Raw genomic sequence first — 16,925 nt, 5'->3', positions numbered from 1 at the left:
TTTTTTCCTATTCCTTCTGTATTAGCACTCTTTAGGGCTGTGCTTTATGCTGTCTCCTCTTTAGGTAAATATGCTTTGGACATTTTAAACTACACTTTTATTGCTAATAACTCATAATCAGGTTTTTTCTAATTAATGCTTCACTGTTGTACATCTTGCCTCTTTTCTCAGTCACTAACTAGACAGCTTTGGATGCCTTTGAGACACACTTAGTTCAAAACACCCAATACCAAAGTCATTATTTCTTGGTCTGAAGTACTACTCTTCCTCATGACTTTTCCTGTCCTGATGTCTGGTACCAGTGGCTATCTTATTCACAAGGCTTATTCATGCAAATCATCTTTTTAAAATTTTTGTTTATTTATTTGGGTACTAGGGATCGAACTCATGACCTCACGCTTGCCAAACAGGCGCTTGTGCCACTGAGCTAGATCCCCAGCACTACTGCAAATCAGCTTTTACATCTTTGTCTCACCACCCACACACATGCTTATGCGGTCCCATTGATTCTGGTTCCTGTACCTCACTTGAGTATTCTCCTTCCTCTTTGTTTTCATGGACTACATAAGGTCGAGACTTTTATCTTCTGTCTTTGATGTTCTCTTAATTCTCCTAGATAGGAATCCTTGTTTCTACTCTTGTCTTGTATGACAACCTCTACACTACCGTGGGGTTATATAGCTATGATATAGATGAAAAAATTGTGATCACCATCTCAATTTTAAGTGTAAAAAAGCCAAACTTTTTATCCCATAGTCTTCTCCTTTTCAGTAAATAATTTCATTCTTTTAACTGCCAAGGTCCCGGATTTGTGTTGTCTTCTAGGGGTGTTTGATTTCATACCTTTCGCCTAATCTATCAAGGCTTGCTATATCAGCTTTTGGAATATAATCAGATCCCAACCATTTCTTATCTCTATGGTCTAGTCCAGTTTTTCCTAGAGTGAGTAGGAAACTAGGTTTCTAGTTTCCTAGAAACCACTAGTAACTGTTTTACTTTTTTAGGGCTTCCAACATGGTAGCCTTTGGCCACTTGTGACTATTGCCAGAAGTGTGAATAGAAATACGCCATAGAAAGACATTCAATATTAAAGAATTAGTATTCAAAGAGAATAAAAACAATCATGAAATGTTTTATATGGGGTTACATGTTGAGATAATAGCATTTTGGGTAGATTGAACGAAGTGAAAAGTATCATTGGAATTAATTTCACATTTCCTCAAGTTTTTCCAATGCCATTACCAAAAAAATTAAAATCACTTACGTGACTCACATTTGCAAAGTTCTACCTAAACTCTATCCAAACACAGCAGTCAGATTTTTATCATTGCTCTGGCCAAATCCCCACAGTGGCTTTCCAGCTCCCTCAGGGAAGAAGCCAGACTCTCCAGGGCACTACAGGGCCTAGTATACCTGCGTTCCTCCTCTATTCCTTCTGCTGTCTGGCCTGCTCACAGTCCCACCTGAGGGCCTAACATGCTCCTGGAGCTCAGATAATGCTTTTCTAGATAGCTTTGTGGCAGACTTTCTCACTTCGGATGCCTGCTCCAGCGGCCTCATTAATACCAAGGAGGCCCATCCTGACGCCCTGTCTGCATCAGCAGCCCACTTACCTGAACATGCTAACTTGAGTCTTTTCATCAGATTTTGACTTGACTTCGAACAACTTCCCATTAGCCATAGAATGAAATCCAAATCACTTCTATTTCCAGATATACCAGTGTTATTTATCCATTTTCTAGCTCCAGCACATTTCTCACTGTTCCTGTAATTATACCTTCTATTCAGAATCACTCATAGGAAACAAATACAGAAAAAAAAGCGATAAAGAATATGGCATGGGTTTTACAGATTAATATTAAATGTAAATATGTTCTCATATTGAATTAACATTCCTCCAACTTCAAACACTGAGTTGTGCAAATAGCAACGTTTGTTTAACCCTTTGAATGTCATGTGACATTTTCCCATAAAATGTATGTTAATGTAATTCATAGCAAAAGCAAGTGATACACTTATCAAAGAAAACAATTTTTTGTCCGAGTTTTTTTCTCATTATTTTAAAAGGAAGCATAATTTATCAATAGTTTAGCTAGACACCTCATTAGAGCTAGGTAATTTCTTTTAGAATGAATGTTTCTATCGTGGCTAATGAAAAATACAGGAATTTATAGCTCAGCAATAAATATAGACCTTTCAGAAATGTTTATTGTTCTAGTTCATTAAAATGCTATATCTTTTACACAGTATTTCTTAAAGGCCATAAAATTAATAGTGTATTTTAAAAGTTTTATTGGCATGTATTTCCTAAGTCTCATTTAAGCCCTAGTGTTTAATTGTGCTGTCTCATATTGGTTAGGAATCTGGCAGTTCATATTATTTTTCTGTCTCAAAAGAAAAACCATTTCCCTGCAAGGCTGGCTTCCATATTCTTGAATGTTTTTATATCACACTGCTTTGCATTTTCATGAGCTGAAATCTTGAAAAATCTGTTGGAGCTAATCTGGATCTATTTTTTCTTTGTGTCTTAAAATTATGCTGAAAATATTCAATTAGTATCTAATCAAGTTCCTGGCCTGGCAGGATACGTGAATCTAAAATTCTTTGTATCAGCTTTCACTACACAAAGCAAAGACAGTGCAGTAAACTTTTATAGTGTGTTGGACAGACAGTAAGCATTGAATGAGGTATAAGAACCTGTAAGGCTGTACGTGTCCTTAACTATAGGATAATTCTGACCTTTTGCACTACAACTTTTATTCGTGTCCTGCATAGTACACAAGTTCCTTTCCCCTCCAAGAGAACTCATCCTTCCCCGCTAGTCCTAATTTAAATCTATCAATGTAGTAAACTTAATTCTTCTCTTTTAATCTTTCTCAGTGGAATAGATTTTTGTCCCTTGGATCTTGCATCATGAAAGCATATGTTTGGAGTCTATATTTGCAGAAAAAATAGACTGTTTAGAGAAATATAGAAATGACTTTCTTGTCCCCTGCTTGATTGCCTTTGGTAGACCTTCTTTTTAACTCTCCTTGAAGACTTGTGCTCAAGGGTGGCCACCTTTTTCTTCTTTTCATACTCAAGGGTGGCCACCTTTTTCTTCTTTTCATACTCAAGGGTGGCCACCTTTTTCTTCTTTTCAGTTTCCCAGAACCATCCTGACCAATTTAAATATTTCCTGAAATATACCCCTGATGCCTCTCCTTCCTCAGCCCTGAAGAACTCCATCCAATCTTGAGTATTTCTCAGACTTGCCTTTATCATCTTTTATAGAAATATTCCAATACCATGTCTTGTGTTGCCTCTGTAGCCATCTTTCCAATTCCTGCCCATTCTTTACACAGTTCCTAAAGTCATATTTTCAAGCACAAATCTCTAGACTTTTCTTAGGCTTCAGCATTTTGGATAGCTTTCCGTTTCTTAGCAAGGTGCTAAAGAGCACCCTTAGGCTGTTCCCTTAGGCTCACATTGAAAAAGACAATAAAATGTGGAGATGAATTGAAGAGGAAACTTGGTCTTGGAAGCAGTAACCTGTGGCCTGTGTTTACCAGGGATGCATGCGCTAGGCCACTTTCAGTTAGAGTTTTAGCCCAGACACCACAGCTGAGATGTCTCATGTAGGGTCCTCCTTGCCCTTCTTTCCCCACACTAGAGCCTGGACAAGCACTGAAGGATGGTTAGTATGGAAACAAATTCCAAAGAGTAAGCAGTGTGAGAGGGAGGAGAGAGGCCTCTGGATTACTTGGGCTCTCTGCTGCTGAGAACCCTCAGAGAAAATGTGTAGCAGAAGCCACAGAAGTGTCCCGTTGGTAACAGGAGTAGGGGACTTTCTCCACACACTGTCTCCCATGGATTTTACATTGCTCCCAGACTATACACTGCATTCCTAGACTGTTCCTGCAGAGTACCTTGGAGACTTCTGTGCTTCTATGGAAGACCTAGAGCTTTGTTGGCCGGGGTGAGACAGGTGGCTTGACCTGTTTAACTAAGTGCTCCGCACTGCATAAGCTAGGAGACATGAAACCTAGCGTTAGCACTATCTAGCACTCTCTGCCTTTGTCCTTCTCAGGTCTTGCTGTGTCTCACATGAGGCCCACTTTGTTACTAATTCCTTTTGTTATTAATTTGTTATGTTGCTAATTCATGACCAATGTCCAGTCATGATGTATTGGAAAGGGGGAAAAAGAAACAGACTTCAGCCCGAGGACCCAGTCTTAAGTTAGTCCTAGAGCTGTATTCTCAGCCTTTCACCTCCCTCCAATGGCTAGCACTTCTGCTAGTTTGCCTCCTGGAGTGACCCAGACCCCCATCTCTAAGACGCTGGCTCCCTACTGTTACGCTGTCACTGCTGTGAGGCTCAGTCTGTTTCAGTAGGCATGGAAGTTCCAAGAGCTGTCTCATCGAATCCTTGAAGTTTCAGAATCCTCCTCTCTGTAGTAGTATTATTTTCTCTTGATGGTTAGGGTGATTGTCCCAATTGTCTACTAAAATTTCCTGCTGGTCCTACAGTATGAAAGGTACTCAGTAACTGGCCAGTGCTGAGCTACAGTGAAAGCTTATCTTGTCTTCTAGTTCATTAGTTTTTATCTTTGCATTTTTCTTTCAGATACTATTTATCAGTATATGCTGTTACTTTCAATTGTCACACCTGAGGTAAAGATTGCGGTTGGTATCTAAAGGGTAGAAATCAGGGATGCTGCTAAGATCCTACAATTCATGGGACATTTATGCATCTACAGCAAAACGATCTGGCCCCAAATGATAACAATGCCAACACTGAGAAACCCCCAAAGTGCCGAGATTTCTAACTGCATATAGTCCAGACATCCACAGTATGTGAGCAGGTCCCAGGGATTTATAGGACAAAGACTTGTTCTGCCCATTAGTTACCAGACCCATGTATTCTAGTCACCAGGGCATATGACCAAATAGCCTTTGCTACTTCAGTACATAAATAATGTTCTAGAAAAAAAACCCCTATAATTATCCAAAGATTGGAAAAGCTGGAACATTTTCCCCTCCTGTACTGAGGCTGTGGTAAGTCCATGAGGGGGAAAGCTGGCATGGTGGCATAAGTATACAGAACCCTGGTAGGTAGAAGAATATACAAGGACCAGAAGCATCTTTCCTATCATGGAGAATATTCAGAATGTAAGCACAGGGCGTTTTTCTTTATTGCCACTGTATGGCTCATACCCTAAGGTGAGGCCAGGCACATAGGTTCATACAGCTGGTCTAGTAAGTGTCCTTTGAATAAGGATGAGAAAGAGAGAGAGTGAGGGAGGGAATGAAGAGAGAGAAAGAGAGAGAGATGTTGCCCGAAACTTTCCAAGTGTGTGGCTTACTGGCTTCTTCTTAAGCGAAGAATCAGAGGCCGTCACATCTGTGGCCTCGCCATGGATGTTACAATGTCAGCCAGTAGTGAATCTCATCTTTGTTCCTATTGCCTTTTTTTCCTGGGTTTGATTGGCCATAATCCATATTGGAGTAGATGGTATAACACATACAGATTCAATATTTCCCCCTGCTCCCGAGCAGTGATTCAGCTGACATATTCATAAAATCACTGAGTTGACTCAGAAAGGGTTAGTGTCTCAGTGAGGGAAGGTGAAGTTTGAAGGAAACAGTCAATCAAAACTATGAGGATTAAAAAAAAAAAAAAAATGTGTTCTTGGACCAGGTGTGGCAGAGCACATGTGTAACCCAGCATTTGGGAGACTGAGACAGGTGTATCGCCACAAGTTTTAGGTCAGCCTGTGGTACATAGTGAGTCCAGGCCTACCTGAACTACATAGCGAGACTGTCTCAAAAAATTCTTTAAAAATGTGTTCTCAGGTAATAATATCTAAGTAAAAGAAAACCTTTGAAAAGTAGGTTGTGCCACAGTGTGACAGGCCTTTAAGTATCAAACTAAAGCATCCACATGCCTTCGTAAGTAGCCCAGTACTGACTGCTTCAGGTGTTCTGCCTCTGCACTAAGCCCATGGCCGGTGACACTGTGCTGCCTGTCACCCCTCTGCGGAAAACCTGTCAGTCTCTTGGCCCTGGGCTAAGTGTGACCTCTTGGATTGCGTTTTTCTAACCACTTCTGTCTCCCCCTAGCTTTTATTTTGGGCACTTCTTAATTTCCACTCATCTAATGCATGGCGGTATTTATCCTTTTTGTGTCTTTTATCTCCTCAGTGACATGAGAAACCTACCTAAGACAGCACTCTAATTCTTCCTGGATGCTATATGAGAAAGCAGAATGCATACCGTTTTTATGCCGTCCCTGAACTCTGTCTCGCTCACCCTCTCACGCAGACACACAGGCACACATGCGCGCGCACACACACACACACACACACACACACACACACAGCCCAACACTATTCAGTTTTGCTTCCGTTCTACATATATTTGCTTTGAATTATTCCTGATGGAATCTTTTTTTTTTTCTTTTTTTCGGTTTATTTTCTAGATGGGAAGTGATGGAATTTTACGCCTCAGTACTTCAGCCCTAAATAATGAATTTTTTGCATATGCAGCTCAAGGGTGGAAACAGCGACTGGCAGAAGGTAAATTGCAGTTTCATGCTTTACATATTGGACTATGTATACTCAACTGAGCTTGGTGCCTTTCTCTAATCTCCAAGGTTTGTCCCCCTGAAATAGAATGCAGTAATGACTCTTAAAGGGTTCCAAATGACCTCACTAGTTCTTTTGATATACTTATCATTTTGATGCCAGGTTATTTTGAGGAAAGCATGGTATTACCTAGGACATAATAAAAAATTCTTTGAAATGATTGTTTTAACTCCACAGCTTGGTCCACTGTCTATTCTAACTGTCTTAGAGTCTAAAGAAGCTTACTTTAATATTTTATTTTCCTCCAAAAGCCATCGCATCATCCTTTCATTCCTTCACTCACCAAGTTTTTTGAAAGACTAAAGCAATTTACAACCACCCCACTGTGACATCTAACACTGAGCTGTTGGCTCCTCCACACACAGGGAAATCCTGCTAAAGAAGATGACAGCCTTCCTGTGGCAAACTCCGGGTTGCTCTTCTCATTCCTTCCTTGACCTGTTCCTGCCCCAATATCTCATTTGTGTTTTATTATCCTATTTAGAATAAAAGCATCAGACTGAGGCATTCATAGTACACTTTAAAGCACTTCCTGGTGCCCCATTTCTGACAGCCCTTCCTTCCTCAGTGTCCATCAGCGGCTCCTGTTGGTCTGTTAACTTACAAGTATCTGTACTATTTTCTTTTCTAACCATATATATCCTCCAAGAAACCACCTTCATCGTGATTTTACCCTTTGCCGCTATGACTCTCACTCCCTACCCCTGATCTCTGGTGTCCTACTTTCCAGGACTCACGAACTGGTGTCAGGCCACTGAAAATCACAATGTTCCATATAAAATTCACTATTTTTCACTTCATATCTGCTCTTCCTTCTGCCTGCTCTGTGCTTCACCACCAGCCCGTGGTTTACAACCTCGGTGGTGTCACTGACCCTCCTTTAGCTCATCCTGAACCATCGGTTTCATCTGGTTCCTCTTCACTGTCCCTCTTGCCTCAGCCCAGCCATGGTCTGTATCTCTCCTACACGCCCCTGGTGGCCCTGCAGTTTCTTCACCACCACGCTGTCTGCTGTATCTTCCCAGGCTATTTACTTGGCCGTATCTCTCCTCACTCAATGCACCAGGGCCTCCTTTTATCTCCCCTAGGAAAATACATAACTGGCCTCAGCTTTTCTTTCCTAATTTACTTCACCCTGTGTTCCACTCATAATTGACATCTTGGAAAAATGTAAATAAAAATACTCCTATCTTTGTGTCCTGTTATTTAATCACTTTATGAAAGCCTGATCATTCTTCAAAAGCTGACTCAATTCATATATGTAATCCTCCTTAATTCACTTAGGCAGAATTAAGTGGCTTTCCATCTATTCTTTTACAACACATATTATTATTATGGCCTAAGTGGTGCTTTTGACATTATTTCATAAGTCAGTGATGTGCCTTTAGTCCCATTAGATTGATTTCTCTAGGGACAGGGAATGGATGTACACGTGCATTTGCAGTCCTTAGCATGCAGTACACGTCACTAAATGTTTTAGAGTTCATCTAAGCCAAAATGACTATTTGAGTAATGTTCATAAAGAAGAAGTTGTAGAAACATTATCATTTCTCACGCTTTTACTTTTCAGCATCCATAAAAGTATACAGAAATGAATTACACATTTTCTCTAATAATGGGGAAAAGATGTGACAACTTTTACTCAATGCAGTATCATTTTTCCCCCCCTAGGAGAGTTTACCCCTGAAATGCAATTACGAATAAGGCAAGAAATTGAAAAGGAAAAGAAAACAGAACCTTGGAAAGAAAAATTCTTTGAGAGGTTTTATGGAGAAAAGTAAGTACTAGGAGCATTTTTTCTCATTTTTCGTAGAAGGAAATGAAAATGTGATTCTCTGCTTCACATAACACACTCATATGCTGTAAAACTTAATAAACCTGCGATAAAAGGCAATAGTCCCTCAGTTTAAGGAATTGCAAGTAAAATTATGGAGGCATATCAGCACTTAAATTTTTAAAAATGCATTTTCAGGGATTTATATCTTGTTCATAAAAATTCATTTGGGACTGAAAATAGCACATGAAATTCTATAGAAGTCAATTTGGGTTTTGGTAAGATTTCAATACAATTCTCCTAGTTTTTATCTGAGTATTTTCATTAATGAATTCTTTAAAGATAAATTTTAAATATGCATTCAATTCTCATTTTTTCTGAAAATATCAACTATGCATGTCCATTATAGTATTTATTTAGTTCTTGTTTTGAGGAGAGCCTGAGGTATTATCCTTTGCTTTCTCCATTTCTTTGAATGTAGCTTGTTTTAATTTACTGTTTATATGTACATGGTTTTTGAAGGAATACCAGCCATATATCAGCACGATAGCAACTAAACTAACCAGAAAGGAGTTTTTACCTCTGCCTTTTGTTTAGCATAAACGTATCTTGCTTGGGTGAAATTAATGTATCTAAGACAATCAGATCACTATGGGAGGAGGTGAGAGACTTGAGACTTGACAATATTTTTAGGTCCCATTTAATGTAGGAATTTGTGCTTTGACTCTCATACCCACAACCGGGACTTCAAAGTTGTCACTTTATGTAAAAGACACAGTGAGGTTGTCAAGGCAACAAAACCTGTGCTATTTAATCTCTTCTCACAAAATTTCTCCTGGGAAGGGGTGAAGTTGTGCCAGAAGGGGCTTCACAAGTCAGCTCTCCTGCCAAAGGAGTCCAGATATTGGAGAAAGCACTTCCTCAGTGTAGGACAGCTTGGCTACCTGTAATGGGTAGTGGTGCTCTTGAATTGTAAGGCCTGATTTTATTGCTGCACCGTAATTCCTGGAAGCATGTTATAGAGGCATGTGAATGCACTTAAGCAACAGGCAAGTGGAGATAAAGGGTGCATTAGCTCAACAATTTATAATGTGGCAAACTCCTTATATAAGCAGTGTCACTTAATTAAGCCTGGCCACATCTAAACCTTCATTGGACATTGTAAAACAGATACAAGTTGGGAGAATAGTCTCCAGTCATAAATCTCAGGAACCCACATTGTTAGAAGCTTTCCAGGCATGCTGAAGCCCAGTAGGGTTAAGAACCCTGGAGAAGGAGACTGAACACTGCTCAAGAACCCATCCTCCTTTGCTCTGTGAAAGGATTGCTGGGAACTCCCCTGTTAACGATTACTGAAACATAAATGAGTCACTTCAGAGCACTAGTCCGTAGTTTTTGTTGAGTGTTTGGCCCAATCTTTTATGAATTCAGTGGTGTTTGTCTAACCTCTCCTCTGTAACAGTACTCTAGATGCTAGGGATGAGGTCGTCTGTGAGTTTCTGAGACTCCACTCACAGAGAGCCTCTTTGGCAGGGACCTTGCATTATACAGAGCTTCCCTGCTTTCCACCAGAATCCCTGAGCATACTCTGCCACTGATATGCTTCTAAGAGTTGTGTGCATTTTTTCACTCATTCTTCCCAATGTTCTTATAAAGGTGGATGTCATCTTTATGTAGGGTGGAGGATTAGGAAACTGAGGAATAATGAAGCTAGGTTTCCCAGGTTTGCACATTGAGACTAAAATCAGAGTTTTAAGAAAAATTCACATTTACAATTTTTTTCCACAATGTTGGGAAACTTCACAGACTCCCCTGAATATTATGGCACAGCACGCTTTCCAGAAGGCAGCAATTCCAATACTGTGAATAAGTGTGACTCCTTAACTCCAAGCTCGAAACAAAATGTTTTTATTATGGATCCTTTTCTTTCTCGGCCTTAGTAATAGTCTCGTGTTGTTCTGTATTTTGCTACTATATCAGTGGACATGTCTCGTATTCTTTCTATCTTTGATTACATACTGAATGATAGATTCATTGTGAATATTCATTGATCCCTCTTCTCTTATTTTTACTTACTAGACTGCCTTCATTCCCCAAATATGACAGTTTTCTCCAGAACCAAACAATTTTCTTTTGATCATACACACTTTCATCGCTTTAAGGTTTTCAATGAATGTTACCATCTAAATGTCTCTAAGATTTGATTTAATTTAGATATTCATTATAAATTTTGTTGGCTTACTTTGTGTCTATTATAGCACTATTCTGTATTTGTTTTGGTTACTTAGAGATCACTCTTCCATGTACTAAGAGCATGTTCTGTAAATTTATGGTCTAGATCTCTGGGATCAGGTTTTCCTTAGGGTAGAATATGGTGTGATGAGAGCATCTTCCTTCTATGTTGGTACCATATTATATGAAGTTTAATTTGATACATATATATCCGTATCTGTATGTATCTTTAATAATACTGTTACTAGCCAGCTAAAAGAAATTTGGCAGGCAGTATCTAGATTTCTGTATGTTACGTATCTAACTAGTTCAGTGGTATGTCTGCTTGACACAGCTCCAAAGGACCTTATCTCTACTGGTTTTTCCAGTTTAAATGGTCTATAAGGCAATTGCTCTACCCTTTCAATACAGTGTAGTTCTAATGTGTAGCTTAGTGCAATTCCATCTTATAGGAATTTGAAAAGAAAAGAACTTATGACAAAGGTAGTATTTCGCATTATTTCCAGGGTCTTCTCAGTTGTAATAAAGAAGACAATGATAAAATACCCCAAAGGAGCATTCAACTTTATTTCACTTTCGTTTGGGAAATTTTACTGGATTTCACTAAAATATTTTCTTGTGTCAACACTATTAGAGCTATATTTCTTCACTTAAATGTGTTTCTCTGTTAATGTTCTTTTGTTCTTATTTTGTCATTGCCTGTACCTTATTTACTTTCACTTAGTACAGTATATCTCTCTACTATGTAAAGCTGATGTCTTGTCTGAATATGACAAAAATAATCAGTGACTTACAGTATACTTAATTGTAATTACAGTGTGCTCAATTGTGATTCTGAGTAGCTTTGCCTGAGAACTTGAAATGGGTTCTTCTCTGACCCCGGACTAGATTTGTTTCTTGACTTTTTTCACTACTTTCTATGTAATATCTTTACAGTAAATAATCTAGAAAAATGTATTAGAAAGTTTTGTTTCTACAAATACTAGCTGCTAAAATAACTTCAATGAAGCCAAAATTATCTTATTCTTTGGTGGAATTTCCCTGTTATTTTAATTAGATGCTAAATGCTGAAATAAGATGACTAAATAATATTTATTGGATTAATTTCAAACATTAAGATAGTCAAAGTTGGAAAACATTTCAGGTTTACAGTTTGATATATTTCATTCATTTACCATTAACCCTAATTTTTTGTTTCTGTTGCATTCCTCTGAAATCTCCATCATTTTCTATTGTGCATCTTTCTACTTTGTGACTTAAAATTCTTTGAGATTATATACTACTTTTGTTTTTCTGCCCATATTTTATTATCTTTTCATATTCTATACTAATGCATGGTAAATTAAGGCCCACATCATCTTGTCTAGAAAATAAAATCTATACCTTCCTGAGCCAAAATCAGTGGAGAAATTATATCATCATAAAATATTTATATAAACTCATCATGCTACGTAGTGATGACAAGATTAATTTGATGAATTGTTTCTATTGAATGTTATATTTGTAAGAGATCAAACTGTGGCTTTCATGCTTTGTAGCTGAGCAATAATTTAATATCTAATTTCTGTTTAGGTTGGGCATGTCAAAAGAGGAATCTGTGACGCTCACTTCTGGACCAAACAATGATGGAGCCAAAAGTAGTTCCTCATGTGGGACCTCTGGCCTTCTGGACTCTTCAACACAGGCCCCCTTGGAAGAACAGCAGCCTAAAATTTTGAAAAATCCAGCTTCTCCAGAACCTGATTTTTGTGCTACAGTTTGTCCTATGGTAGAAGTTCCGGCTAAAGATGTAATGGCAGAATCCGAATTGGAAGATATCTTGATCCCTGAGGAATCTGTGATTCAGGAGGAAATTGCAGAAGAGGTAGAGACTAGTATTTGTGAATGCCAAAATGAAAATCATAAGACTATACCTGAATTTTCTGAAGAATCTGAAAGTTCAATCACCTCTCATGATGAGCCCCAGTTAGCACCTCCAGAGGATAACTTGGAATCCTGTGTTATGATGAATGATGTTTTAGAAACCCTGCCTCATATTGAAGTGAAGATTGAAGAGAAATCAGAATCACTCCAGGAAGAAATGTCAGTTGTCATTGATCAAATAGAAGTCTGTGACTCTCTTGTTCCTTCTACTTCATCTGTAACTCATGTCAATGATTTAGAACATGAGGAACAAGAAGCTACAGTAGAGACGAGTAGTCTAAAAATAGAAACAGGGTCTTCTCTAGATGGCCATTTTCCAAATGAAGGGATTGCTGTAGACATGGAGCTCCAGAGTGACCCTGATGAACAGCTCTCTGAAAATGCTTGCATCTCTGAAACTTCCTTCTCTTCTGAGAGCCCAGAGGGAGCCTGTACCTGCCTTCCCTCCCCAGGAGGAGAAACCCAATCTACATCAGAAGAATCCTGTACCCCAGCCTCCCTTGAGACAACATTCTGTTCTGAGATCTCCAGCACTGAAAATACAGACAAATATAATCAGAGAAATGCCACTGATGAAAACCTTCGTACATCTTTGATGTCAGAAATATCTCCAATATCCACATCACCTGAAATATCAGAAGCATCTCTTATGTCCAACTTACCGCTAACATCTGAAGCATCACCAGTATCCAATTTACCTTTAACTTCAGAAACATCGCCGATGTCTGATTTACCTTTGACATCAGAAACGTCTTCGGTGTCTTCCATGCTTCTCTCCTCTGAGACCACTTTTGCACCCAGCTTGCCACTTCCTTCAGAAACATCTCCAGTTTCTAATTCTTCCATGAGTGACAGAATGGTGCATCAACAGAGAAAGTCACCTTCTGTGTCAGAAGAAGTACCCTCTCCACAGAAAGATGAACTTTCTGCTCCTGCCAAATCCCTGGGAGAGAATCTCATCTCCCATCAGAAGCCTCTGTCCAGTACTCCTGAACCCCTCAAAATGGGTTCCTCTGCCATTTCTCCTGAGGCTTTTCCATCTGAAGAACTGCACAGTAAGACCCTGAGTCAACAGCCTTGTAAATCACATATTGAAATTGAAAAGCCCTATCCTCCATCCATTGCAGAACTTTCTGCTACAGAAATAGTGAAAGTTAAAAATCACAATGTCCTGCAAAGAACAGAAAAGAAAGGGGTGTCCTCACAATTGGAATTATCTGTCTTTTCTGAAGATTCAGAGAGTAAGGTAAATGAGCTTCCATCAACTAAATTACAAGACAAACAGTATGTCTCGTCAGCAGAGAAGGCTTCCTTTTCAGAAGGTTTGAGAAATAAAACACATAAGCAAGGGGGCACACAGAATCGATTGGAGACCTCACATCCTTCCAAGTCATCAGAACCCTCCAAGTCACCTGACGGCACAAGAAATGAAAGCAGAGAATCTGAGATATCAAAGAGGAAAACTGCAGAGCAGCATAGCTTTGGAATCTGTAAGGAAAAGAGAGCTAGGATAGAGGATGATCCGTCAACCCGGAATACATCATCTAGTAACCCACCTGAGAAAGAACAGCCGCCAAGAGAAGAACCCAGGGTCCCCCCACTCAAGGTATGGTATTATAAAATTTAGTCATAGATAGGTTTCCCCCTTTTGGAAAGGAAATTTTCAAGAGTAAATTGGAGTTCTCTCTTTCTAAATTTTATATAGCAATTTATAACCTGAAGCATCTGATTGAATAGAAAAGGATTACTTTTGAACTCTACTCTCATATATGTGTGAATTTACATGTCACTGTTTAGGTAACAAAACTGAAGAAAGACAACAGGGCCTGAAAGAGCATAGAAATCACTGTGGCACCAGTGTTTTCAGGATTTCTGTGTTGCAAAAGAGTCCTGTGTAAAATTGGAAAAGTGTAAAAGATAATTCAGGGTAGAATAACTCAAAAAAGTAGTTAAAACTCAGAAAGCGGCTCTACAGTAGGAAAAGTATATATTATTGCTTCATTGATTCTTCTAGAAACATTCAACACCACAATTTCTTAGTGGAAGGAAAGAACATTAGGACCTGGCTTCTGGTAGAGCCTCATTAACGATTTCCTGAATAAACTAATAAAATTGACTTATGAGCTCAAAGAAAGAATGCTGTAGATATATAAGTGTACAGATCCTAGATTTTTGCTTCCAAGATCATTAAAGAGGTGTTTAAAATATCATATAATAATGAAAAAATCCTATTTATATATTTTCTTCAATCCCATGTAACTTTTAACTTAGAAAGCAAACGTATTATATAAATTGACTCTGCCTAAGTAAGCTGAAATGGGCAATTCACAAGAAGCCCTATGTTTAATTTTTTTTAACCTCTGTCATTTTTCCTTATTTGCTGATTTTAACTAAACCTTGTTATACAAGGTGGATTATGCCTCCATGCCAGGATTGATCTAGAATTATAAGTACTTCAAGCTTTTAAAAATATCTTTATTTTGCATATATGGATTAGACATGATCTCTGCAAAGGTTGACCTTTAAGAGTTATGTTTATAGTTATTCCATTTAATAGAGCATTGCCTTTTAACTAGATTATAAATATGTAAAATATCAATATTAGTTCCAATTAGAAACACACTATATATTTTAATTTCTGAACCATAGATAAAATATTTTAAACATACCATCTTGGATTTTTGGTTAAAAGCTCATTTTAAAAGCAAAATGCATTTTATTTAAAGATTGATAAATTAGATGATATAGATACTAAACACATACTTGATGGTTAACCTTCAGGCTCTTAAAAAGATTTAGGTTTAATTTTTGTAATATTTTAGACAAGGGGAATGCCAAATTCATTTCTTCTTGACCATGGATTAGAGGGCAGGCTTCATAAGTAGTTTGAAAATGTAAAATGATACAGCTTGGGAAGGTAATTTCATCTATCAGATCTCCAAAACATAACTCTGAATTAAGATGATCCTGTAATATGTGTCAAGTGATTTTAGTGTAAATCTACATGCTAGGAAGGGAGAGATCTTCTAGAAAAGGCTTATTCTAGAGGAGGGTAAAAGGAGGCAGAACACCTGTAAATGGCTCTGAATTTGGACTGGTTATGTGACCCTACAGAAAACTGCTTCACCTCCACAGGCTCCTGTTGTTGTTGTTGTTTTCATCTGTAGAATGAGGACTTTAATTCGTCCCTTCTAGCTCCACGAACCCAAAAATTCTAAGAATGCTACTTAGAGACTAAAGCAGTGATGACTAACCTATGGCACAAGTGTTGTTTTTATTTTAAGACAATAGATGTTAATGCATGAGTTGTTTTCTAAACTAAAATCTAAGTATTCAGGTTTCCTTGCAGTGCTGGCACTTGGTGTGAAAGAAGTGGGTTTTGGGTTGCAGTTTGCACACCCGTCTCTAAAAGTGACCATCACTGCACTAGAGCATCACAGCATTGTTGCAGCGTGCTGGGTGCTGGGTCTTACACCTTATGAATTTGTTGATGATTTTTTGAGTCTCTTCATTAGCATGATGAAGTGAACAGTGTAGATGGGGACATGTAGAAAATTAAGCAGATGGTGAGTGACCAATGTCAAAAGAAACTGCCCAGCCCACACTTTCTTTGAGAGGCAGAAAATCAGAATTGCCCTTGCTTTTATGAAAATGTAATGATAATGTAATCCCTTTGGAAAATAGAGCACTCTCACAAATATAGCCTCATTCCATCTATATAACAGCTCTGTGAAGGAAATAGACCAGAAATAACTCATTTCATTTTACAACTGAATTTACAAACTCGTATCGTATGCTTATAATATAAAGCAGTATGCTAGGTGGGATTGGAGTGCCCCAAACCTGCACAGTCCTGGGCCCAGAGTTACTAGAGAAGCTGAAGTGCAGTTACTTGTCTAGGATCACAAGATATCTTTGAGTAAAGCCAAGATGAGAATTCTAGTTTCTAATATTCTTGTGCAGGGCTTTTTTCTTTGGTTGAGATTAAGACAGATAAACTCAAATAGAGGAAATATCCAGTTTTTTTTAAGTTTCATTTTAAAATTTTAAAATGAAGTATGTCTGAGGCTTTTTTTTCTAACTAAATTTTAAGAAGCATGGATGCTGTTCCCATTTAAATAAAGAATTAACATGTTTTATTCCCATGTTTTTTTCCCAGTGAAATAGCTGTTTGATGGCTTTTTTTAAATAGATTAAAAACTTAATTTTTCACATTCTTGTTATATTTATTGCTTTCTATCCTCAACACCCAGTAAGGAATTGAGCTATGGCTCATTCCACACGATGAGAGGCGGCAACTTGTCTTCCCCTTGTGTGATAGCGTCCTATGTGCCCCTCTGCCGTCACACATGAAATGCTTTAATCTTTCC

At 38.3% G+C, this 16,925-nt stretch overlaps 1 protein-coding gene across 1 annotated transcript in view; it reads left to right on the top strand.

The window, feature by feature from the left end:
* Asxl3 (ASXL transcriptional regulator 3) overlaps window positions 1-16,925 on the top strand; it is a 101,302-nt gene that overhangs the window by 76,244 nt on the left and 8,133 nt on the right. The window contains exons 7-9 of the mRNA XM_023566846.2: window positions 6,461-6,557; window positions 8,298-8,403; window positions 12,205-14,161. Of these exons, the coding sequence (XP_023422614.1) occupies window positions 6,461-6,557; window positions 8,298-8,403; window positions 12,205-14,161 (2,160 nt within the window). The remainder of the gene's footprint in view (window positions 1-6,460; window positions 6,558-8,297; window positions 8,404-12,204; window positions 14,162-16,925) is intronic.

This window comes from Cavia porcellus, unplaced genomic scaffold (assembly GCF_034190915.1).
Source record: "Cavia porcellus strain 051 isolate PalLab524CR breed Dunkin Hartley unplaced genomic scaffold, mCavPor4.1 scaffold_20, whole genome shotgun sequence".
Lineage (NCBI taxonomy): Eukaryota > Metazoa > Chordata > Mammalia > Rodentia > Caviidae > Cavia > Cavia porcellus.
The sequence above is the reverse complement of the archived record's forward strand: the minus strand, read 5'-3'. Positions and strand labels throughout refer to the sequence as shown.